We start from the raw sequence: 24,628 nt of genomic DNA on the forward strand, positions 1-24,628 counted from the left end.
TGGTATCTTTGTCCATAAAATAAGATTTTACCTTATAACATTTTTTAACAGCAGAACCAGGCAAAAATAATAAATATATTATTATTATTATTATTATTATTATTTCTATACAAAAAAGGGTTTTAAAAGTGCTCTAAAACTATTAAATTGACCTTTGACTCCCTCTACTGGTCATTCTTTGGAAGTGTCTATTCAAACACTGCTTTATGTGGATTATTGTGGGCAGGGTTGTTTTGGTCATGGAGCTTACTCTGGGAACACAGGCATCACCTGTTGTAGCTAGTGGCATATTAGGCACCTTTCTGTCTTTTTATATTGATTGTAACATGAAAAGCTGCTTGTTGAAATCTTACAAGTATTTGTTTCCTCCTGTTGACAAAAGTATACTCAGTGCTTCAAATAAAACTACAAATGAGAGTCATTTACTACTAAATTTCATTTTTGTTGTTTTAGTAAAGAAATGAAGAAAAAGCAAACATGAAATCCACTTAAAGTTTATTAAAAGCCCAGTTAAACATTAGAATACTGAAACGGCATTTCCCCTACTTATTTGTTCCATTTTGTACAAATCACAGTGGTTCAAAAAAGTATCACAAAGGTTTCATTAAAACAACATTTTTGCGGCATCTGCAAAACATTCTGATTGTTGCCTTTCTTTCTTTCTGTCTTTTTTTATTCGATTATTAAAAAAAGCCCTTATAGAGTGTTGTGTGTGCTCATTTTTTGTTTACATTAACATCAATATCCAAAAAGAAATAAGAAGGTAAAAAGATTAACACAAAATGCTTAATGGTGTAATAGTGATATAATAATTTAAAGAGAATGAAACAAAAGGAAGAATGGTCATCAGATTTTATTCAGTTGCTGACAGCACTCCAAAATCGAGGTGGCCTTGAGACGGAGATGCGCACTGTAAGTAAACCTGACAGGACCATTAATGTTAGAATTGGCATGTTAGTTTAAAGAAGGCCACTTCCACTGAATGTGAGAGCTGTATAATCAAAATTAGGATAATATTAACCCCTTTGCATATTATTATTCCCCACAGCAGTTTGTATAAGATGCATGAAAAAAATGCAAAAAATAAAATAAAATAAAAAATCTAAATCACAAACACGTAACGCACTGTCTTATGAAGTCACTGCATGTGAAACACAAGAGTGGGTTTCACCCAAAGAAAAATCCTGCAATGAATCGTCCTAATTCTAAAGGGGTACGTATACAAAGAGTGAGGTACAGAAAATGAGGAACTCACAGTTGGAAGAAAATAATGGCGAGAAACAATTTGGAGAGGGGAAGCTGAATCAGAACGGAAACAGCAGCACAGGAAGAAGCATGTGCAGCCCTTGGCTTCCCGATAACGCAGAAGTCTTTCCATCACACCAGAAAATGTGTACTGCATAATAAGCTGCGTTCAATAGTTCTCATTTGCGTCCTTAGAGGGCATGAGCGTCCAACTATGACGAATACTGAAGGCTGTACGTGCTCTCCCACAGCTGTACCAGCATGATCATGTCCAACCCAAAGCATTTATTTCCACTCAGTTCAGCAAAAACAAAATAAAAAAAGCTGGAAATATTTGATTACGTGAAAAGCAATGAAAAGGATGCAGCATAAAGACAGGTTCGAGAAACAGTAAGCAGTGCTACATAACGTCCACAGGCACTGACAGTAAGAGGAGGAATGCGGTGGTCAGCTGCCTGGCTAAGTGCCTGTGTGTGTTTATGCGTGAGCACACGTGGTTATCTTTACAATTATTCAACATCTAAAGGCAGTAGTAAGAGGCCCTCTTTAGAAAGGCAACACGATTATTTTTTTCTTAAAAACAAGACAAAAAACACAAACAAACAAACAAACAAAAAAAGAATCAAAGGCACCGGTAATGCCAGGATACAACAAATCTGAGCCCTATGGAGCATTACTATTGCAACCTTTGGGGAAGTATGATTTTTTTTTTTTCCCAACATGGACATGACAAACCAGATAAAAACTGTATATAAAATGGTGGTAAGAATTTCCTCTAAATGTAGCACGCTTTTGTATATGAGCTCATATAGAAGAATAGACTAATGACAAAGTGCACACTTCGTTGATTCTTTACAACCGTACACATGCAATCATGTCTAAGAGACCATTCGTCATGCACATTTCCTGTAACCGTGCATCGCTTTCCATGTTACAATGTTAAATTCAAGGCAAAAATAAAAAAAAAACTGAAAAAAAAAAGTTTGTTTTGCACAATTTAGGCTAAAGTGCATAGGCTGTTACACTATTAATAAGGGCTTATCAATTGTTAGTGCTGTCGAAAAAGTCATGATAACATTTTCCCCACATCTCTTCCCCAAGCCATGATAACTTTTCTAATAATACTTATACAAACACCAGAAAACCACCCCAGAACTACAGAAACACATCTTAATACCGTGTCTCTTCTTAAAACCTTTGAAAAGGCAACAACAATAAAAGCACACAGGTTATATACAAAGACATCATTGCCGTCACCAACAAACAATGAACACAAACTGCATGGAGCTAAAAATGTCCACCAGTTAAGGAAGTAAATTTACCATGCTACAAAATGTAAAGTGTTTTTAAAATGCTGGAGTTCAGGAAACAGTCATGCTCAACAGATCCAGACAGAAAATATGTTAAGGGAGAAAAATAAATAATAACAATAAAGTGCCCAAATCACCACGGCAACACAGCTTTTTACCTTCGAGAACAGAAACACACCGTATGTGTAAACACTAGAACTATATTCAACTTGTTTTTTTTTTACATTACTACTGAAGTGCTCAGTACTGAGGCAGTAATTAACAGAGCAACTGTAAACCGATGTATTAACTGGCATAATATTTTGCTGAACAAAGGTTAATTTTAGATCAACAACTACGGCTTAATTAACTAAAAGGTCTAAATGGGATAGAAAGAGCTCCTTGTGTCTTTTTGCTATTTCCTTCCTTCCGAAGATCAGCTTCATTCACACTTGGGCCCGTTGAGATTCACTCGCATGTCTATTTCAGTAGCTGTTGATTATTTGAACGTGTCTCTAGCGAGAAAAAGTCTTTCCACATCATATATCTCCAGCTAGCTACCACCGGCACCTGGGTGCAGCCTCACGGAGGTGAAAAACCTGAAAGCCAAAAATAGAGGAAGGTGCTACCCAAAAAAAAAAAAAAAAAAAAAAAAAATTGAACATTTTTTTCTGTTTTAACATTTACAAAAATAGCACTCATGTGAAACTGAGCTTTCAGAACATAGCGCCTTCTTCACCACAGCTCAAGCAGACAAATACCTAAATAACATTGATGTATATGGTGAATTAATTTTTGATATTGTAACAGGCACAGGGCAATAAAGATCACCAGATACAAACAACACCACTATGTGTTTAAGAAATACTTGATACTTGATTAAGGGACAAAACTGGAGAGGTTACAATCAGTGAACTGTTCTATGTTACCACAATAATACCACATCAGTAAAATATATACTAATAGCAAAAAGCCCATCATCCATTTTGCTACAAGCCTTTCAACTGAAAGTCATAAAGCTTTTTAAGGTAAAAAGGAAACAATCATTCAGCCAACACCTTTGCTTTCCTAAATAGTCGAGAATTTTTTTTCTTTCTTTTTGTGTAGGATTGTCACACAGAATATAATTCATTCCAAAAGCAAAATAAAAACAACCACTGTGAGAAAAGATTACCATCACTGTGATAATTAGTAATTTCAAGCACCATTCTCACTGCATGAACTGGCAAGTGAAGGTATTACTCTGTGGTCTTATATTTCCAAATTAAAAAAAAATAATAAAATAAAAAAAAAAACACACACAACACAACACAGGTGCTGAATCCCAAACGTCTTTCTGTCTGCAGAGGTAGAACACAGCAGGCTAGACTGAGGGAAGCTAATTTAGTTGTTAGCAAAGAGGAGGGAAGGATAAACATGGCAACCTTATTTTTGGTTATGTTGCGATTGAGTAGATTAAAACTACAGGACAAAAATCTTGAAAGGTTACTCTCATATAAAGGTGGAAAACCATTAAAAAAAGGCAAGAAAACTGGATTATATTCCTTGGTCTAAAGCATTATACAAGTGGATTAAACAACACTGCCTCTAGTGGCGTGGTGAAGTAGATACAAGTAAAAAAATCAATCTTGCTAAAGGTCAGAACGAAAGCCTAATCTAACAGCATTTTTATTGAACGGTAATACTCCCACGGCAGTGGTAGAAATATCATTAGATATAAATTAGGATGTTATGTTTTTGCACACCAGAATCATCTCTTTGGTGCTTTTATTAGAGCACTCATAGGTTAATGAGTGAAGCATCGGACCAAGTTTATTTAGTGTTCTGTTTCCGCCCGCAGCCATCTTTAAGTGCTAGCAATAAACATTCTTGACCCTCATGTATCAACATTGCATAGAAAAGGTTCTAAACAGTTTCATATCTGCAATATAAGAAAGCAAAATTGTGAATCATCAACAGGGAGTATGCATACCATATACACAAAATATCAGTTGTTCATAGCCGCTGTGCTTGTGCACTTCACTGCTCAGATAAACACAGACACACCCACAGTAAGTAAGTAAGAATTGCTTCAAAGGGTGCTTAAACTTTTACAAATGAGTAAATATTTGCAAAGCTGAGATTTTATCAATAAAGTAGAGAATAAGTAAGCTGCACTGTTTAATATGTCTGTTAGTGGTGTACCTGCTATTTTCCCAATTTCCCTCTAAATTGTGCCTGTAGACAAACATCCTGGTTGAAAAAGACATGAACAGGCAGAAAAGGTATTGCATTTTGTCTTCAATGTATGCCACAACTGATGACGCCAATTTATCGGTATTCGTCTGCACTCCCGTATATAAACATATACAAAAACCTAAGCAAAGGTTTGTTTGATAAAATCCACGCTCATAAACACAATTTCTTTCTGTCTGAAGTAAGCAATGTTGATAAATGAGGGCCCTTGAGTGGAGTTTCCCCAATAGTGCCTCAGTGGAAAATTGCAAAAAAAAAAACAACAACAACAAAGAATTAACATAAAGAGCTAAAAGGGGTCTACGGAAGAGCTGAGGAATTATTTTTTTCCTCTTAGGAGAGAACAGGCAAAGGCTATTCATTACTGAGGCAAAAAAGGATGTACCACAGTTCAGCTGGATTTACAGAATAACAAATCCCTGACGATGTTTTAGGTGCTAGGTGCAAGGTATTTGTAGCTCATATATGTTGGATCTTTTGGCCAGGAGAAGCTCATCACAACAGCACCATGCTTTATGCATGCTTGGGCGCCAGCGCCACGGATAGGTACTGAGGGGGTGAGTGAGTATGCGTGGGTTTGTAGTTGTAGCATAAGAATAACAGTCTTAAATGGTGAAGGCAGATCATTGCCATAAAGACATTCCCTATGTGGTGTCCATATGAGGCCTCCACACTTGCTGGATTAACACAGTGAAACACACAAGACAGAATGGGAAATTCTCCCCTTCAGCTGATGAGCTAAGAACTGCTGTATGTTGTATGGGCCACAGCTTTTTGCCTCAGGTTTGGCATCAAACCTGGCTTGATGAGAGAAGGCAGAAGCACGGGGGCGAAGATGCCCCAGACAAACGTCCATCAGCCAGGATGCACACATTGGACACAGACATAGGTCTTCTCAGACTCAGCTGTGAGTCTTGAGGCTGAGACAGGGAAAGCGGTTTGGGGTGTGGATGGTGGTGGCTGTCAGAAAAGGATGCACCCTCAGGAGATGTGGGGTGCAGAGGAGGACAGGTGTCTCCAGAAGCACCAGCCACGCTTGGTGTGCTGTTTGCGCAGGATTTCTTCCTCACGCTCACGTTCCTTCTTGGAGCGGTTGTAGCGGTCTTCCTCCTTGAGGAACCAGACAGGGGGCCAGCGCTGCTTCTCAAAGTGCTTCTGATTTTCTGGAGAAGACAAGGAAATGAAACGTTTAGAGATATGGACAAATTTGATTAGCATTTAGATATATAGCAGGTATTGGGTCTGTACCTGGAGACATGTTCTTCATGTCTTTGGGGAACTTGCGACACACACTGTTGTAGTTGGTGCAAATGTGATGGAGGCACCAGGCAGAGAGCTGTTTGGCATTGTGGAACTACAGAAGATACACAGAAAGAGAGACAAAGTGGAGTTGGCACAAGGCATCAGTGATTTTTAACAATGCGGCTCATTTGAAAGGCAATGACTGGTCATCCTTTGAACTGGAGTTACAGTGAGCTAGGAATAAATGTTAATTTGGGGGATTCATGTGTTTTTTTTGTTACCTGGCTACTTCAGTATTCAAATCAATGTGCTTAACATAATAATAGATTAATCTACTCTGAAAATGGTCTGTTTTGGCACTGAGCAAAAATGTAGATTACCTGAGCCATCTCTAGGTAAGCCAGCACCTGTCCGTCAATGTCCGCTCCTTTTACTGCCCACTGCAAGAGCTCTTCAACCGCATGTTGCTCTGTGGATCACAACATACCCCAATTCCCCTGTTAATATTCTTTTTGGCTTGAAATAGTAAACTTTTGCCTATTTAAGCCCTATTTCTTTTGGATTTGGTTATGTGGAGATGTTGGGCAATGTAATTATTATCAGAGTCTCCCCAGAATTTTTATATGGACTGTGTGTGTGGAAAATGTGTCGGGAAAACCTGCACGCTGTATCTAAAAATAACCAGTTTAAATAACCCCAGGCAATATATATTTATATAAGACATCTGAATTAAAATGTTGGTAGAAAATTCTTTTATATCCTGTGGGAAGAGAGTTTTTGTGCTTTTTTTCTGCCAAAGGCCTCTAAGAAATAGTCTTTTTTTATCATCTTCCTGCCGAAACCAAAATGAACCAAGCACTGGCAGAGATGACATTTCAAAAGACCCATGAGAAAGGAGATGCTTCTGGGGCTTTACTGAAGTTAATAAGCTCCTAGCTCAGGTATAGCCTACGTTCTTGTACAAAACCTGTGCAACCACACGAGTAAAGGTCAAAGGAATCAGTCTGTATTTAAATGAGGAGATTGAGGTATACTGTATGTATGTCATGTGAAAACCATGCAAATGGTAGACACTACCATCTTTAATTTATACAGATGCTATTGGACAATTAGGTCAGATGTCCTCTTGGACAATTGCTTTACAGACATGTCAAGAAATCTTATCGTGTCCAAACAGTATTTGAAATATCAGGCTGATTTTGGCACTAGTCTGACGTAGTATATTATATTCTTGAATAGTTAATTGTAATCATTTTCCAAACGCAGTAATACATCTACCTGTAAGAGCCACAAGGCGGGGCAGGCAAAGCCGGTTGGCTAATATTATGAGGTCAATTGGCTCCAACTCGGGGCAAGGTGTGAGCAAGCCACAGTACAGATATTCCAGCACAGCTCTCATGCAGGCAGTACTGGTGTCGGGTATGGACACCTGATGAAAGAGATAAACAAGGAAAAACAAAATTGAAATAAATACATTATGAACTGCACATATTATGAAAATAAGAAGGGATCTGTGCAAATTTGTGGATGTTTATTCATAGCTCATTTCCAGCATATGGAAACTCAAGGGGCAGACTGATCCAGTAGTGAAGCAATCTGCTTTTCATCTCTCACTGTTGACACCTGCTTGGTCCTGGCACGCACCCAGAAGAGAGGGCTTCATGCTGACTACCAAACATGAATTTTGAGGACAAGTGGTCAAGAGAGATTGAAGGTGAACATATGTGACAGATTATGGGATACAGAGAAAGAGAGAACCAGTGGCCACTGCGAGGGGTCTTTCATCCTTCAACAGCACTGCATGAAACTGTTGCCATTCCTGATTTGAAGCTCTGGGCAAATAATTCTGTAGGCTTTACACCATTGGTGACATGACCTCTGCATTAGCCAAGGCCAAAAATACAGCCCACAGGCTCAACACTTATCAGATAGTAATGAAGAAATCGAGAGTGTGTCTCCATTTTAACAACAATATCACAATCACCCCAAACACCTGTAAACACATCATCTACTCAAATTCTTCCCTATTTCCTGCTCAAAAGCTCAAAGTTTAAAGACAGGAAGTCTTTTCATTCTGTTCTTGATTTGGACTCGGAAGGAATGCCGAACAGTGGCAGGCAGGTGTAACTTCAGCAAAGCAAGAGGCAACTTTAAGTAGACATCAAGAATGTGCCAGATCTAACTGTGGCAGTCTTCTCTTCATGCTGTCACTTTTCCCTAAGCTGGCATTGGCACCTCTGCGAATTAACACAAGATGAAGAGAGTTTAATTGCCTCAGGAGGTGCCTATCCTTAAGAACCAGACGTTTCACATCGGTCTTCAGAACAGAATCTTTCACTTCTCCTGGCATCATGAAGAATTTCACAGATGACACTAGGATTATCATGCCTCTGGATCTGGCATGAATCCAGGTCCTTAGAATGACTGGACATGATTCAATGACGATAATGAACTCATGCATAGTCATACATAGTGGAGACACAAGACATGCTAGCTAAATGAAAGTCAGAGACAACAAGGTGGGGGGAAAATTAGACAACACCAGAATAGCTCAGGGGTCCTTTTGAAGCCGCAGGGGTGCCCCACATCTGCTTGACTAAGAACCAATTAGCAGAATGTCAGCCTGACTGTGGCCTTTAATTACAACAAAAGGGCAAAGAGTTAAGATGTGCAGTAGTAATTCAGAAGGTGCCATCCTGTCAAAGATTCAACACTGGATGATCTGGATGCTTTAAATAAGATCGAGCAGTGCTTTAATCCTTATATCTCAAGAGCAACACTCTTACATCCTCAGCTATACTCTCTGCTAAAACAGATCAGGTTCCAATGCCATCATTCACAATAACAAAAATACAGATCCAACATATACAGTACATTTCAGCATAAATAATCAACATTTCCTTTTTCCAGTAGTGTATTTACAGTACTTTACTGTAATGTTCAAATATATTGATTTGCATGGACAAGTATTACAAATCTTGTTTAAACATTTTCTACTGAAATGACATGTATTTAACAAACAACTGTAAACAGGGTCAGAAGGAAAAGAGAAAAGTTGGGACAGACTATCACAAACCGCAGTCTACATCATGTGCCCAATTTTTCCTGTTTATCATCTTTCCTTTCACTTAAAATCTGACAGATTTTCACAGTTGAGCTTTCAAGCTTCCTCGCACCTTCTCACTAATCAACGCTGCCGTCACGAGTGTTGTTGCCGAGAAGACTTTTGATGCCTGACTGCCAGCCATACTTTCACAGAGCAAGCAGTCACACACAGTGCAACCAACGGAAAAAGACGTTCACGCTCAAGGGTTCAAACAGATATCTTTGCTTCTTGAAGTTTACCCTGGCTGCAAATGCTAAAATATCAGCGCACTTCATTATAGATACTAGATACTATATCTTAACTATACCAGATACTAAATCTTATCTGCAATACTGCCAGCCTCCAGAGAAAAAACAATCTCTGTTGGTTTGCAGCCTTCAGTCCTGTTTTTAGGGATGCAAAAAAGAAAGTGTGAAATTAGAGAAGGTGCACAGAAGTGTCTGAGTGTAGTAGGGTTATTAAATATAGCTCAGTTTTTTCGCAGAGAATGTGTTATAAAACTACTTACAGTACAGATTTTGCAACAATTTTATGAGTATTATTCATTCGGTGAACTAAAGACGCCCCTAAACTGTAGTGGCTCTCAAGGCCACCGAGTGTACTGCTTATACACAACACCGTGCTCGGCTTGACACGAGGCCCAGATCTATTGCAGCTCATTCTATAAATAGTGTAGAGTTCACTAAAGTCGGTTGTCACACTGACTGCCAGACAGAGCCTCAAACGAGACTGTGCTCACTGTTTACTTCTGGTTTTGTGTCACTGTTTAGTGTACAGCTTACAACATGCAAAAATGGTCTGCATGAACGGACAAGTGGATAGCTCAAAAAGAGTGGCGAGAATACGGACATGTCAAAAAGAGGCCTTCAGAACACTGTGATCAGTGCAGGCTTTGTGTTTGAAGGAACATTCGGTTAAAGAAATAGAAATGCCTTCCTTTGCTCCACAACATCACAATTATTCTAACTTTACTAATAATGGCAAGTAAACTGAAGGTGCTTAATCATCAGTGATGCTGCAAAGAAGATCATTCTATGCTACTATATAAACAGATTTATGGTTTTTTTTGGCTAAAAATTCTGCTCTACGTTTCAGTTATTGTCATTAGTGAAGGACATGCATAAAAACAGGAACTGGTATTGAGAAAACGTCAAGACAAAATTTGTTTTGAATCCTGATAATCTCTAATTACCTCTACTTAAAAATGTGTGTTCAGGATATAACAGATAGACTCAAGTTATCTGTGTTTATAATTAATATTAGAGGGAAACCATTTGCATGTTCATCTAGTAATGGAGCAGCTACAATGAAGTTACCTTCAAGATTGAGGGCAGTGAGTAAGTGAGTGAGTTTAATTGTACAACAGCTCTGCGGATCATGGATTGTGTTCTGTAATTTGTTTTACTGCAATACCTGTAAATTAAGTAGGCCAATCATTTTTAGCCATAAAAGCTAAATGCTGCTTCACGAAGATTAAATGCTTCCTGACAACTAATAGCCTTGTAATGGCCGGAGTTAAAAGATGTATTTAATATTTAATCTTATTTAAATGCATCCGCAGACTGAATATGCGCCTTAAGGCCCAGCATGGCTATTTTGTTCTCCACCACCTCGCATTGCTCTGTATATGTCCTCTCAGCAAATGCTGTCAGAATACAGAAGTGGCCAGCATCTCATTTCTTGCCTCAGTTCCTGGTCTGGCTGTAAGTTTAGCTCCCTGTAATGCCTGTAACACTATACACAGTCTTCTTATTCTGTTGCTGTTCAATGTGCCAGGATACCTTGAGTTCCTTTACTGGTTCGCTCAGGTTAGGACAGTCCTGGAGCCTGGCCCATGAGGAGTTTATCTTTCCAGAATTTGAGATGACAGCTAGTTGCTCATGAAAAATAAATGTTGTGAATAGGGGAATTCTAACCTGGACTGTATAAGATTCACACAGTTAGTTCTAATACAAACGTATATACAGTGGTGTGAAAAAGTGTTTGCCCCTTCTTGATTTTTTTGCACGTTTGTCACACATTAATGTTTCAGATCATCAAACAAATTTAAATATTAGTCAAGTAAACACAACATGCAGTTTTTAAATGAAGGTGTTTATTATTAAAGGAAAACAAAATCCAAACCTACATGGCCCTGTGTGAAAAAGTGCTTCCCCCCTAAACCTAATTACTGGTTTGGTCACCTTTAGCAGCAAGAACTGCAATTCAACGTTTGCGATAAGTCTGTTACAGAGCTGTGCAGGAATTTTGGTCCACTCATCTTTGAGGACTTTTACTAGGCCACTCCAAAGTCTTTTTGTTTTTCTTCAGCCATTCAGAGGTGGATTTGCTGGTGTGGTTTGGATCATTGTCCTGCTGCAGAAACCAAGTTCGTTTCAGCTTAAGGTCATGAACAGATGGCCGCACATTATCCTTCAGGATTTTTTGGTATACAGCAGAATTCTTCCAGGTCCTGCAGCAGCAAAACAGCCCCAGACCATCACACTTCCACCACCATATTTTTCTGTTGGTATGATGTTCTTTTTCTAAAATGCTAGACTGATAGATGCCTTTTCCAGACTGATAGAGCTCAATTACTTTCTTTCTCATTTGTTCCTGAATTTCTTTGGCTCTCAGCATGATGTGTAGCTTTTGAGGATCTTTTGGTTTACTTCACAGTCAGGTCTTATTTAAGTGATTTCTTGATTGAGAACATGTGTAGCAGTAATCAGGCCTGGGTGTGGCTAGAGAAATTGATCTCAGGTGTGATAAACCACAGGGGGGGCACTTTTTCCACACAGGGCCATATGAAACAAACATGAAAAAACTAAAAAAAATCAAGAAGGGGCCAACACTTTTTCACACCACTGTATAATCATACTACTATGTTACTTGGAGTCAATGAAGTGTACTTTCAGGCCAGGAAACACCAGAGTTCACACAGACTTCCTGCCACTGCAACTTCAGCTGTGTGCCAAACAAAGATACGAACATATGAAGAAGAACCTGAGGCCTGAGGATGCCTTTATATTGCACCTTGTCTATTCAACACAGTTTTCATAAGAGAATACTTTTATAAAAATAAAATCTGCTTGCCAGCTACAGTATATCTCCCCAATCATTATCAATGAGAAGGACATTTTGCTTTTTCCCCCAGAACATATTCACTTAATATCCTCCATCCATCCATTTTCCACCGCTTATCCGGGGCCGGGTCACGGGGGCAGCAGTCTAAGCAGGGACGCCCAGACTTCCCTCTCACCAGACACTTCCTCCAGCTCTTCCGGGGGAATACCGAGGCGTTCCCAGGCCAGCCGAGAGACATAGTCCCTCCTGGTTGGACATGCCCGGAACACCTCCCCAGGAAGGCGTCCAGGAGGCATCCGAAACAGATGCCCATGCCACCTCATCTGACTCCTCTCGATGTGGAGCAGCAGCGGCTCTACTCTGAGCGCCTCCTGAGTGACCGAGCTCCTCACCCTATCTCTAAGGGAGCGCCCAGCCACCCTACGGAGGAACACTTAATATCCTATAGACTTCAAAAGTATTTTTGTACTTTGACTTTACACCGTTGGTCTATTTATTCTAACGATTGAAATCCTTTTATCCAATGTCACATAGAAGAGGATGGCCTCTGCTTTCAGTTTATTTCTTCTAAAGGTTTTGTCCTTATTCTTTCCCAGAGACTTTGTTCTTTCCTTGGTGTGTAATTCTTCAGATGCAGCATCCTTCCATTCACATAGGACATGGTCCAGAATCCTCAACTTCACCACAACATTTACAACTGGCTGAAGCACTCCATCATTCCACGAAGGTTACAGAGTGTTACCTACTGGTAAAACCTTCCCTACTGGAAATAAGGTCAAAGTGTCCTCCCTAAAGCCACCTGGCCACAGATAAAAGGTATTCCAAATTTATGCAACAAGATTTAAAAGTATCTCTGGAGCATCTGTTGAATTGGGCTGCTTTCAATTAAAGATAAAAGCTCGACAGAGACACAGCATGAAAAAGACAGTGAAGTCGGCGAGTTGATAATAGTGAAATCTCTCTCAGTAGTGCTTTGTGAACTTCAAAGTAGGCAAGACCAGACAAGACCCAGACGTCCCTAATTTCTTTCCTCAAGACATTTCCAAACACATACAAAAAAAAGACATCTTAGCGTGCATTTTAGTGTGTGCATGATCCTACTGTCCTATGACCTCCTGTGTTTTAGGCTTTTTGGGTCAATTTGCCCAAATGCTCCTCTTGTGGGGTGCCAAGTCCAGCAGGATGCATCAGTCATCTATATAGATGTGATGGTTTCTGGCTGCTGGCATTGCAATGTGGGTCAGGTTGCCATGGCAGTAGCCTAATTTCAACTACCTGTGCCAGTTACTGTTAAAGATCTTATAAAGCCCTTGAGAATTGGGATTTAGTATCAAGGCGGTCTTGTATAAGCAGTCCCTTTATAAGGGACAGTCACTAAAATGTCAGGAAACGTAAAGGATGGATATGAAAGTATAGAAGGTTGGATGTGACCTTTAACCAATGTACATTAGGTTCATTAAAGAAACTGACACATGTCAATGCTTCTGATCAAGTTGCGCTTACCTCCTCAATGTAGCTCTCCATGAAAGACCCACGGAACATGGCCGCCATCCAGTCGCAGCTGGAGATGAGCAGAGGCTTATGGGCAGGTAGGTAGCCATCATCCAGTTGGAACACCACATCTAAAACCATTCGGAAAAGAGCACACATCTTGGCGTGTGTCACAGAGTCGGGGCTACAGAGGGGGAAGACAAACAGACACAGAGAGACAGACGGAGAGACAAATAGACAGACAAACAAATAATAAATAGACAGATACACAGGGCTAATAAGAAGACCGAAAATAGTGAGGAGGGGCCTGGAAGTTGGGGCTATATATATATATATATATATATATATAAAAAAAAAGTTCATGAGTTGCATGAGGGGGGTCATTTTAATCTCTGTAAATCGCAGTTTAGGTATTCTAAGATTAACAGATATATTTTCAGCAATTTCAAATTGAGACACAGGCAAATGGAATGTCAGTGCTCCATGTCAATATTTCAAGTAAATCGTATAGTATCTATATGAAAAACATAAATCTTTGTAATTACTCTGACTGAACAATACAATAAATGTATCTTCAGGTCCTTGAACAAATTATTATTTAGATCTAGAAATATTTCTTTACATTAACCAATCTTAAGCTCACGAATATCTAGTGTGGAGGTTGCATGGTGATTAGTCATATTTAACAAGTCAAAATTCACACTTAAAGTAAAAATTACAGCTATCGTGTGTGCCCCTGCTTTTTGGTGCCCCTCCAAAAATAATTTGCACCCGTCACCACTGATAACGTTCGCACAGAAAGCGTGAAAAGAAGGAAAACATCTAAAGCAGACAGTTAGGAGAGATGAATAATGATGACACTGATTGAACAGAGAAGCAAATTAGTCACACAGTGATGTAAAGGAAGATGGTTAATCGTCATTAATGACAAAGACAAAGACACACGTACAATACAAGACATGACCGACAGAAATAATACACAAATAACACTTAGCACATAAATCAGACAGACTTTGCAAACATAAATATATAACAATAACATAAAGGAGTAACGATACCTCACCAGAAGACATTGTAAGCAATTCTATTGAAATTCAACTAATCGTAATAGAACTGCAAGTTCAACAGGTGAACTTATTTGTCACATTTATATATGAAATGATTCTACAAGTGGTTCATGGCTGTAGACTAGTAGTAGATGTTGCATGACAAAATAACAACATACTTACCTTCACTGGTAAGAACATCTACAGTAACAGGCAAACTGTTTTGAGTTGAAAATAATATTTATACACAAAATATGAGGTTGGAGTGGAAGCCAAACATCAGGTGCCTACCAGCAAAGGTGCCTTTGCTCAGGCACTCTTTGATTCGGTTGGCCCGACGCACGTGGAAGGCTTTGGTGATTTCCTGGTTCATGAAGCTCTCACGGTTCAGCACATTGGCCACCATCATACGCAGATCAAAGACTTCTAGAAGCTCAGCAATGGTGGCCACCTGCATCAGGTCACTCCGGCCTTCATCTAGGTGACCTGTGTACAGGTACTGCAGCACGGCCTGAGCAAACGTGAGAGACAAACCTCAGCAGTTCTAGAAATACACATGTAAGCCTATTTCCTCACACTAACACCACTATATTTCACCCTTTTATTAATAAATTATTTAAACAATTTTGAATGGGTTTCTATTGCTCTACTGTTCAAGTCTACTGCTTTTATTTACATAACATGCATATTAACCACCATGAGAAAAAGCTTTAAAAAATATGTTATAATAATATAACGTCATAATGGAAATTAATATTAAATAAAGAAATAAAGAAATAAAAGAAAAAAATAATAATTATCTTGACTATTTTCAATATAAAAAAATAGTTTTAAGAAACTAAGGCATTCATTGGGAGTCTGACTATTTTTATTTTTTTTTTTTAAATTAGATTTGGAATGATTTGGTACACTTTTATTAAAAATAAATTTCAGTTACTAAAATATATCAGACATTAAGAGCCCTAAAAATAGTATGTACAGCAGCAAAAATCTGGATAATGATACATGTTAGATTTAGTAAATTGTATCTTATATTTTCCTAGCTTTTACTTTCCATAGGAGTGGACAATAGAGTTGAAAATACGCAGAAGTTAAACATTTTATTATTACATATAAGAGCAGAAGTAGATGACAGTGTCTTTTTAAAAAAATGTGTTTCTTACCCTGAAAGGTGCCTCCTGAATGAGTTCATCCATAGACACAACTGTCATGAGTCTTGTTCGACCTGTTACAGGGTCTTCCACCCTTTCCAGGTACACACCGAGGAACCCCCGTCCCCATCCTGAAAGTGGACGGCCAGTTCCCAGGGACCCCACTGGGTACTGGCCCCTGGCGGGGAGTGCATTATCGCTTTGGGAAGTCCTCATTAAGCCCTGCTCCAGCAAAAGCAGTCTCCTGCCACCCTTGGTCCCCCCATCACCATCTTTATCAACGTCAAGGCTCTTGGCACGTCCTGCCTGCTCTTTGGCTCCTCTTCGACTTTGCTCCTCCTCCTCACCACCCTCCAGAGTCTCATCTCCATCCTCTTCTGTAGATCCTAGGTCCATGCTGAACAGGTCATAGAACTTGGAACAGGAAGTGGCTAGGTAGACTTTATGAGCAAAAACACGAGTGGCACCTTGGAGAAGGAACAGGACATCTGAGCATAGCGGCTTGCAGAAGAGAGAGTCAGGGCCTTCTCCATCCAAGGGAGGTGGGTCAGGGATACCCACTGCAGGTCTCGGTGGCCTGGGAGGCAAAAAAGGGGCCTGAAGAAGAGGCCGCTGGACTTTCTTTAAATGGGACTTCCAGAATTGGAGGTGGCGACGAGAAATCAGTGCAGCGCGGATGGCATTGTCAAAGACGTCCTTGACGCCAAACTGCGCGACAATGCTGGTTTCGTAGTAGGGCACCCCTAATTCTTTAGCCACCTCATGGCCTCGTTCTGGTGGAAGGATGTCGGTGGGTTTTATGGGTCTGAGGGCAAAAAAGTGAAAACCAAATTAAATACAAACTCAAACAAAACAAAGGTTGAGAGGGTAATTCAAGGATAAAGGATATGGGTCATACTTTGCCAGGGGCCTACGAGCTCGGTTCACTGCATCTAAGTCAGCATAACGCAGGTCCAGCTGACAGCCCACCAGAATGATAGGGGTGCGTGGGCAGAAGTGCTTAATCTCGGGGTACCACATGGTACGGACATGACGCAGAGAGTTTGGGTTAGCCAAGGAGAAGCAGAGCACCACCACATCGGATCTAAAAAAAAATAAAAGTGCACTACTGAGATTTTGTAAAAAGATGAACATCGGTAAAATATTCTGACATTGCCTTAATACCTACTTAAATCTCTGTGTTTGGGCTGATGTTGTTGTGAATCAGTCAGTGTATGAACAAAGAAAAGGTGGATAGTAATCATATATATAAATGACAGTATGGCAGACAAAAATAAACATGAAGCATTTGTGCAAATAATGATTTCACACTAAGCTTTAATGAGCCCATATTCTTTACAGGGGCTTCCCTATTCCTCCCTGAGACATAAACTAATGAGGTGTTCACAAACAGTTGTGTGCATGTTGCCAGGCATTAAGCAGAGCCTCTCACTTTTTCAGATTTTTCCAACATTATCTATTCTCTGGCTTACCATTTAAGAAATAAACATAATTATATCAATCTTATTTCAATCTATATTAACATCCACATGAAAAAGGTCTGTTTCACTAACTGACTGCTGAGGTCAAGATTCGTCTGTGTGTGCATGTGTGTGTGTGAGAATAAATCAAGGTATGAATTGTTATGCAAAACTTGCATGGGACAGTACTTTCCACATTATGAAGAAGTAGTCTGGCTCATAGCCAGGTAAGCAACAGCTCCTTATATATTTGATGCTTAAACAGAATTGTTTACCCAATATAACACCCAACAGTGGAGTCCTTCTAGGAATTTCTCTCTCATTGATTGGAATCTCAAATGCAAAGCAGAGAGAGAGACAGAAATATTGGCCACTCGCCAAGGTGGGTGCATGTTGGGTAACGGTTGATGAGTTGGTGCTGTTTTCATAACAGGACAGAGACATTAACAGCACACAAAATCTAGCACACAAAATCCTGCCCAGGCGCAACAGCTGAGCTGGCAATGGTACTTAGACCCAAAATAGTATGCTTGCACTTTGGACATGTGTGACCAACACACAAGCACTGGAAAAGCAATGAGATATGAACATTGTTTTCTTGCAGGCAAACAGATAAATGAACCAGAATTTAACACATTTGATGAGTGCAGAAATGAAATAAATGCTCCAGCTATGTGAACCTCTATCTACAACATCTGTTACCATTGCAAATAATGGACATATTTACTTGAAATGAGAAGATGTTTACTGAGAGCATATACTGAAATACATACAAAAGACACTGTTTTTTGTTTCATAAACCAAACCCTACAGCCCTGCATTCTCCCTTTGGCTCAGCTTCCCTTTGAGATCCTACGCTAAACGCCCCTGAGCCAAAATATCGTTACTGATCTACAGATCTTTTAATAAGCTCCTCCACAAGGCCCAATTATGGTGCATTACCAAGCCAACCAGAAGGATTATGTTAGAACCCAAATCTTTACAAGCCTACATGTGGTTTAGGAAGATGAGTGGAAATCGGAGCATAACAAGAGGTTAGACTGTAGATGGAATAATGAGAAGGGGGAATGTTGTGTCTCAATGGAGCATAAATAAGCTTGTGTAAAAGAATGAAATGTGGTTTTACTGACCTGCCATAAGCAAACCTTCTGTCTTTGTGATGGTCTCCGAATGTGTCCCACAGCCTGAGAGACACACTCACTTCATCCACCACATCTCTAGATCTTTCCAACACCTTAGGATGAAAGAGCATTGTGTCCTTATTTATTTGTGATAAAAGGCACCCTGCTACAATGCTAAAATATAATACAACGTAATCCAAATAAAATTAGGGACACTGAATCAGAAAAAAAAGCAACAAATTAATAAAGAAAAAAGACAGAAAAGACGAAAAAGAAGAAGTGTGTACTATATTGTGTAAGAAATGTTATTATTTTTGTAAGTGTAATTTTTAAGATTTCATGTACTGCTGTTTCCCCTCAGAGAGGAAAATATATAGGCTTATTATATTTGTATACATTCCAATACGTTGTACAGACACCATAGGACTACCCACCTCCTGGCACACACGGTACTGGTCGATGGCCCACACGGTTGGCACGTGGGTGGCGAGCAGCTGGTACTGCGTGAGGGTGGCATTGCAGGCACGAGCACAAATAAGGCGGGTTTTTCCCACCGCGTTATCACCCACTACCACACACTTTATAGTCTCCACATTAGGCCGTTCATAGTCTGTGTCTATATCCATGGAGAGGGCCCTGAGAGAGAGAGAGAGAGAGAGAGAGAGAGAGAGAGAGAGAGAGAGAGAAAGATAAACAGATATGTATGAGGGGATCAAAGTCAAGCACTGGTTATAAATACCAACGTCTCTATACTGGCACACGTAATGTACTAATTTGCCTGTTAATGTGAATCAATAAATGATAGCACCATTAAGAAACTCCTAATGTTTACCGTTGAATGTTTAATGGTGAAACGCTTAACAAGGGTCCTATTTCATGTCTCCAAGAGAAAAACAAAGGGAACCACTAGTTTATGCACTCCTCCCCGGAAGCAACACAAACATATTTCATTTCAGTTTTCCCTTTTTCTGAGCGAGATAGCAGCCTTCCCGAGGATCTGTGAGAGCCAATGCTACTAACGGAGACCAAAGCCCAGTGGCAGAGTTTATTTTGGAAAAGAGCGCAAGAGTCCCATCTGCTAATGTGGAGTCCATGAGCTTTTGTGCAACGCTCACACTCTCACACACACACCTACTTAACTCCCCAGGCATTAATCCACACTAAGACAAGGAAGGAAAAAAAAAGTATTACCTACTTAAAGGATGCTGTTAGATTTGGCAATTGAGCAGCATAACAGTACATGCTGTAATCTAATATCCATGACAACTAAAAAGGCTTTTGTAGAGTTTGAAATGATTAAGCAATGATTCTTATTCCACAGCAAAGCATGAAAGTGTTAGGAAGGAGCCGAGTGTTGTTAGATTAATAAGAAAAGGCTAAACACACCTGCACAAGACAATTGGATTCTTGTTTTCAAAGTTAAAATGAAAACATAGTGACTTACAAGAAGACTATCAAATTTCATTTGTATTGAATTTTTTAAAAATCATGCTCCAGTTCCTTTTAGACTTCCAAATGTCATTATCCAGAGAGCCTTTCATTCACTGACATTTCTCCACACACTCCAACACTACATTCCTCAGCGCCCCACACCTTAAAAGCGTCCCTCATGCAAGAACGAACAAAGCGATCGCCTTGCAACGCTTTCCATTCAGCAAAGGATGAGGCTATCTGCATTACAAGCGCTAGAGCAGTCTGAAATCCAGCTCTGATGGGCTACCTAAAAAAAGCATCTATGAAAGATTAATAGAGCTGCTGCTTATTATGCCATTGACAAAGACGTCATTGCTGTGACCTGCTATGCCAAGCTGGGGGGGTTGTCTAAAAACAGCTCCTATTCAGAGGGACATATGAGCCATCATTTCAGCCAGCGCGTTCCTCTCGTCTCATCTCTCAAGGACGAGACGGCAAGACTGGCATCATTCACCAGAAGGCTGTAAAAAAATAATAATGAAGGCAAGAAACACACCGGTCTTCAAGAAGCTGTAATAAGTTCTCCAGAGTACACATTAGGGTGTGTCTATATTGTCTCAGTTTTTTTTACCCGGCTTGCTCGTTGCTAAATGAATCTATGAATCACTCTTCTTCTTCCTTCCAGGATTTAATCAGTGTTGATATTAGTGATGGTCCAGTGGCATAAAATATCAAATCATGATATTTGAAAATATTTTCACAATACACCACCATGTGATGTAAACTGTCAAAAAAATCTGCCATTTCCACAATTTAAAAAATTAATGTCATTTTTTTTTAAATAACAGATTTTTGTTATTTAACATCCATAAAAATGACATACCATGGAAACAAGCACCCAATAATACAAAATTAGATTTTAACATCTTACACGTCAAATGTTTGTAACCATAAAATAATATCGTAAACAGATTTTGTTTACCATTTGCTGATATTATCTAAATGCGTACTATAATATTTTTGCTAACGTTATTTATATTTGAACTCGCTGTGAACATGGTGGTTTGTGATTTCCACCAAAATTCGAAAACGATGCAACCCCCCCGGTTAGAAGTCGAACCACTTTAAGAATCTTTTCCTAGCCGAAGAACCTTTCAAGAATCCTTTTTTCTAAGAGTGTAGGAGGAAGCAGCCTACCTTGAGGTTTCTATTTCGAAGTACAGCCGTTTCACATGTTGCTCAAAGTAAACAAAAACTCTACTTTGTTCAGACAGGATAAGAGCCAACTGACAAGGATCAATGGTTAACCTGACTTTATGCTAATCATGCTTGCGATGCTTGCAGAATGCTGTAAAGAAAATATAACACATAGTGACACTGTCTCCATTTGCCTACATTTTGTCAATAAAAAGATCAAGTGTTTCACTACAACTCTGTCTCTCTGACAAGTAGAGAAAATACTAAAGTCATGCTGTGCTTATGTAATGCTTCCACATTCTTATTTCCTTTTAATCCAGGACCATTAATCAAACCTTTTGGGCATTTTCTGATTTAGTGCTTCTAACGTTAGATGCATATTGCTGCTGTGTTTAGAACAGAAAGGCGCTTGCTACCTACGATCTTTGCAGGCCAGTAATCAGCTTAGAGACAGAGCAGTGCATGATGTAACCTAACAGCAAATACCTTTTACTGAGGTATAAAAAAAGCCAGAGGATATCAACCCCCTGTTGCTGTCTCATTGTCTCTCACTGAATAGCAGTTGTGTCAGGGATTGAGCTGAACGACATGCATATGCTGGTTTTAAATAATGAATATTAAAAATTCCGTATTAAGGATTTACGACTGTCCAGACAAAGACTAATGCACTGATACCCCTTTTGCTAGCAGATGAGCTGAGAACAAAAATTCCAGAAACCATACACCTTATGACCAGCATAGAGTTTCACTTCCATCAGCTGACCAACACGCTGTGTCACACTACAGAACACACACACACACACACACACACACACACACACACACACACACACACACACACACACACACACACACACACACACCGGTAGACACAACAGCTATCAGTCTATCACTTGAGCAGGAATAGTACAGTGAGTCAAAATGCTCAGAGATTCAGTGGTGCATTTTTCTTTGTGCTTTGTTAGTGAACAGCGTAGAGAGACATGCACATGTTTGAAGCTGTCTAATGGGAAGTCGGGGGAAGTAAAGAGAGACAGAGAGACAGACAGAGAGAGTAATGAAGGAATGCAATGAGGGACAGCCAATGTGGGTAGGAGAGAGAGGAGTGAGATAGAGAGAGAGATAGAGAGAGAGAGAGAGAGATAGAAAGAGGCAGACGCCTACTCCATTCACAAACATTTCACAACCCACACAATAGTCCTTCTGCTCAATTCAGCTGAGCCAAGCTCTGTTTCTTTATACTTTATACATAAAGTTGGCGGTTTATTAGGGACACCTATTTTGATGTCTACACTCAGTAAACATTATCAAGTACACCTGTCACAAAGATATACATAGATATACCACACACACACACACATACACACACACCCACACACACATACACACACACACACATACATTATATAATATATACAATTACTGACTGTGCTAAGCATCTTGCATAATCTCTCCTCTGTCCATGAAAGAGACCAAAACAGAGCCACTGCTGAACATAAATTATTTGCACAATGGACTAAATAACATGTGTGCTGGTTAAACACAGTGTACAGTGGGCACATCACTAGACCAATCCACCTTGCTGTTGTTTTAACAGCTCTCTGGTCCTTTATCAGAGATGAGTAGTTGACCATAGAACCTGGATACTGTCTACATACATATGACACTGTATGTGCGATAAAGGACATCTTCAAGATCAGGTTAAGGTGTTGAACTACTGCTCAGAAAGTTGTGACTTTGACTCCCAGAACCCTCCAGCTGCCACTCCCGGGCCCTTGAGCAAGGTCCTTTACAGTCAATTAGTCAGTTTTACAAAATGAGATGAATGTAAATCTGCCAAATTTTTGCCATAAATGTTAGCATCTGCACACTGGAGTGTTTGTTCCAGTCATAGTAAAAGAATAGCTATTCTTGCATGGTGTAATTGCATTTTATTTAATTTAAGAAAAATACACAGCAGAAGGGATGATAACTGGAGAACAGGAGATCAATAGCTTTGGCTGGATTCACAAAATGCTATGCAAATAGATGCATACAGTGTGCATGTGGTCCAGCATGTATACAAGATAAGGTGAAGAAAAAAATACATCTCAGGAGAATATCTTTATACTATAAAACTACTTATAAAACTTTATAAACACACTTAGGGTAAAGAATCATCCAAATGAATGTCAAACTAAAGCAATACATTCTTCTAATGGACCTGTCTACACGCTGATATAAATGTTTACATCAAATGCAGACCTGCAGACCAAAGGAGACTGTCCTCCATGGCAGAATGTGTGTAGACATGTATATCCACACATTTTGTGACAACTCTAGTTGGAGAGACTGATCAGTCCTTACCTGCATAACCAGGAGTCACAGGTTACAAGTCACCTAAAACGGAGCTGTCTGTACTGTAAGTCACCCATGGTTGTAGACGTCTTACTATAAATCCACACGTCATGTCCTGAACATTGGTTGTTCACACACCTAATCACTAAAGTATGATCAAGACACCAATGTGGTGATCCAAATGTACTTTGGTATAATTTTGGATCTGTGACAAAAGGGAAAAAACAAGGAATATTTTTGTACCCCAATATAGGTTCTAGTACCCATAACCTATAATGATATATAAGAAAGGATACATAGAAGAAGTGATCTGTAAGGACAAAGAAATAGAAAGCAATTCACTCTCTTCTCAGTCTTCTATCAAACTCCAGACCTCGTACTAATAACCATTAAGACTATATTGAAATTGATATCCAGTCCATTAGAACTGTATGCACTGATTGACTTAAAAACAACACGCAGCCCTGCACTCAATGCAAGCATGCATGAAAAGGCTGAATCAGGATGTGGGTAAATAACATAGCAACCTGCCATGCAACCGTTCTGCAATGGTTATCTATGCAATACACTTCCAGCAATTGAGACCCTGTGGACCTCTGATGTAGATGCTTACCAAACATATACACACCTTTGCCATGGAAAGTAAACTCAGCCAAGGACAGAGTAAGGTCCATTAAGTCTGGACAGGACTCCTTCCTTAAGTTCCAACACTGCAGCCAAAGTTAATTTAGAGGTTGAGTCGCTTTTCTTATCTGAAAAAAGTGTGTGTGTGTGTGTGTGTGTCTCTCTCTCTCTGTGTGTGTGTGTGTGTGTGTGTGTGTGTGTGTGTGTGTGTGTGTGTGTGTGAGATTTATTGCAGTGGTATTTCACAGTATCATCTTTGTTTGTGTAACCAATGCAGGTTATGCAAACATTGCAAGAACTTAACAAGCTATGTGTTAATTTTTCGAGGAACTAGTTTTAATCCTAAAGTGACTAGCAGTGGTAATGGTGTGTATTTTGCAAAACAAATCAATGAATAGCAAGAAATGTACTTTTCTTTATCTGTAGGGGATACCCTGCTTGGGGTGCCATCCAAACTCAGGGCATAATCTCACTTACTTACACATACATTCAGAAATTAAATTCAGTCTACAACAGCTTGCCTTTGGACACGGAATGAAAACCGAAAGTAACAAGACGAAAACCCCAAAATACAGAAACAACATGCAAACTCTACACAAACCCAC

The 24,628-nt window shown here is 39.6% G+C and overlaps 1 protein-coding gene across 6 annotated transcripts in view; it reads right to left on the minus strand.

Moving 5' to 3' along the window:
* Positions 1-478: 478 nt before the first annotated feature.
* rhobtb4 (Rho related BTB domain containing 4) overlaps positions 479-24,628 on the minus strand; it is a 38,032-nt gene continuing 13,882 nt past the window's right edge. For 4 of the 6 annotated variants that reach the window (XM_047818233.1, XM_047818232.1, XM_047818234.1 and 1 more), the window contains 10 exons: positions 18,887-19,088; positions 18,462-18,565; positions 16,770-16,955; positions 15,884-16,676; positions 15,012-15,231; positions 13,687-13,805; positions 7,290-7,440; positions 6,392-6,480; positions 6,018-6,123; positions 479-5,932 (listed from right to left, as the gene is read on the minus strand). In XM_047818233.1, coding sequence (XP_047674189.1) covers positions 5,751-5,932; positions 6,018-6,123; positions 6,392-6,480; positions 7,290-7,440; positions 13,687-13,805; positions 15,012-15,231; positions 15,884-16,676; positions 16,770-16,955; positions 18,462-18,565; positions 18,887-19,078 — 2,142 coding nt within the window. In that variant the 5' untranslated portion in view covers positions 19,079-19,088 and the 3' untranslated portion in view covers positions 479-5,750. Of the gene's footprint in view, positions 5,933-6,017; positions 6,124-6,391; positions 6,481-7,289; positions 7,441-13,686; positions 13,806-15,011; positions 15,232-15,883; positions 16,677-16,769; positions 16,956-18,461; positions 18,566-18,886; positions 19,089-21,062; positions 21,183-24,027; positions 24,128-24,628 lie in introns of those variants that run through there. The other 2 variants (XM_047818236.1, XM_047818235.1) reach the window with 2 other exon arrangements.

Source organism: Tachysurus fulvidraco, chromosome 9, assembly GCF_022655615.1.
Source record: "Tachysurus fulvidraco isolate hzauxx_2018 chromosome 9, HZAU_PFXX_2.0, whole genome shotgun sequence".
NCBI classification, from domain to species: Eukaryota; Metazoa; Chordata; class Actinopteri; order Siluriformes; family Bagridae; genus Tachysurus; species Tachysurus fulvidraco.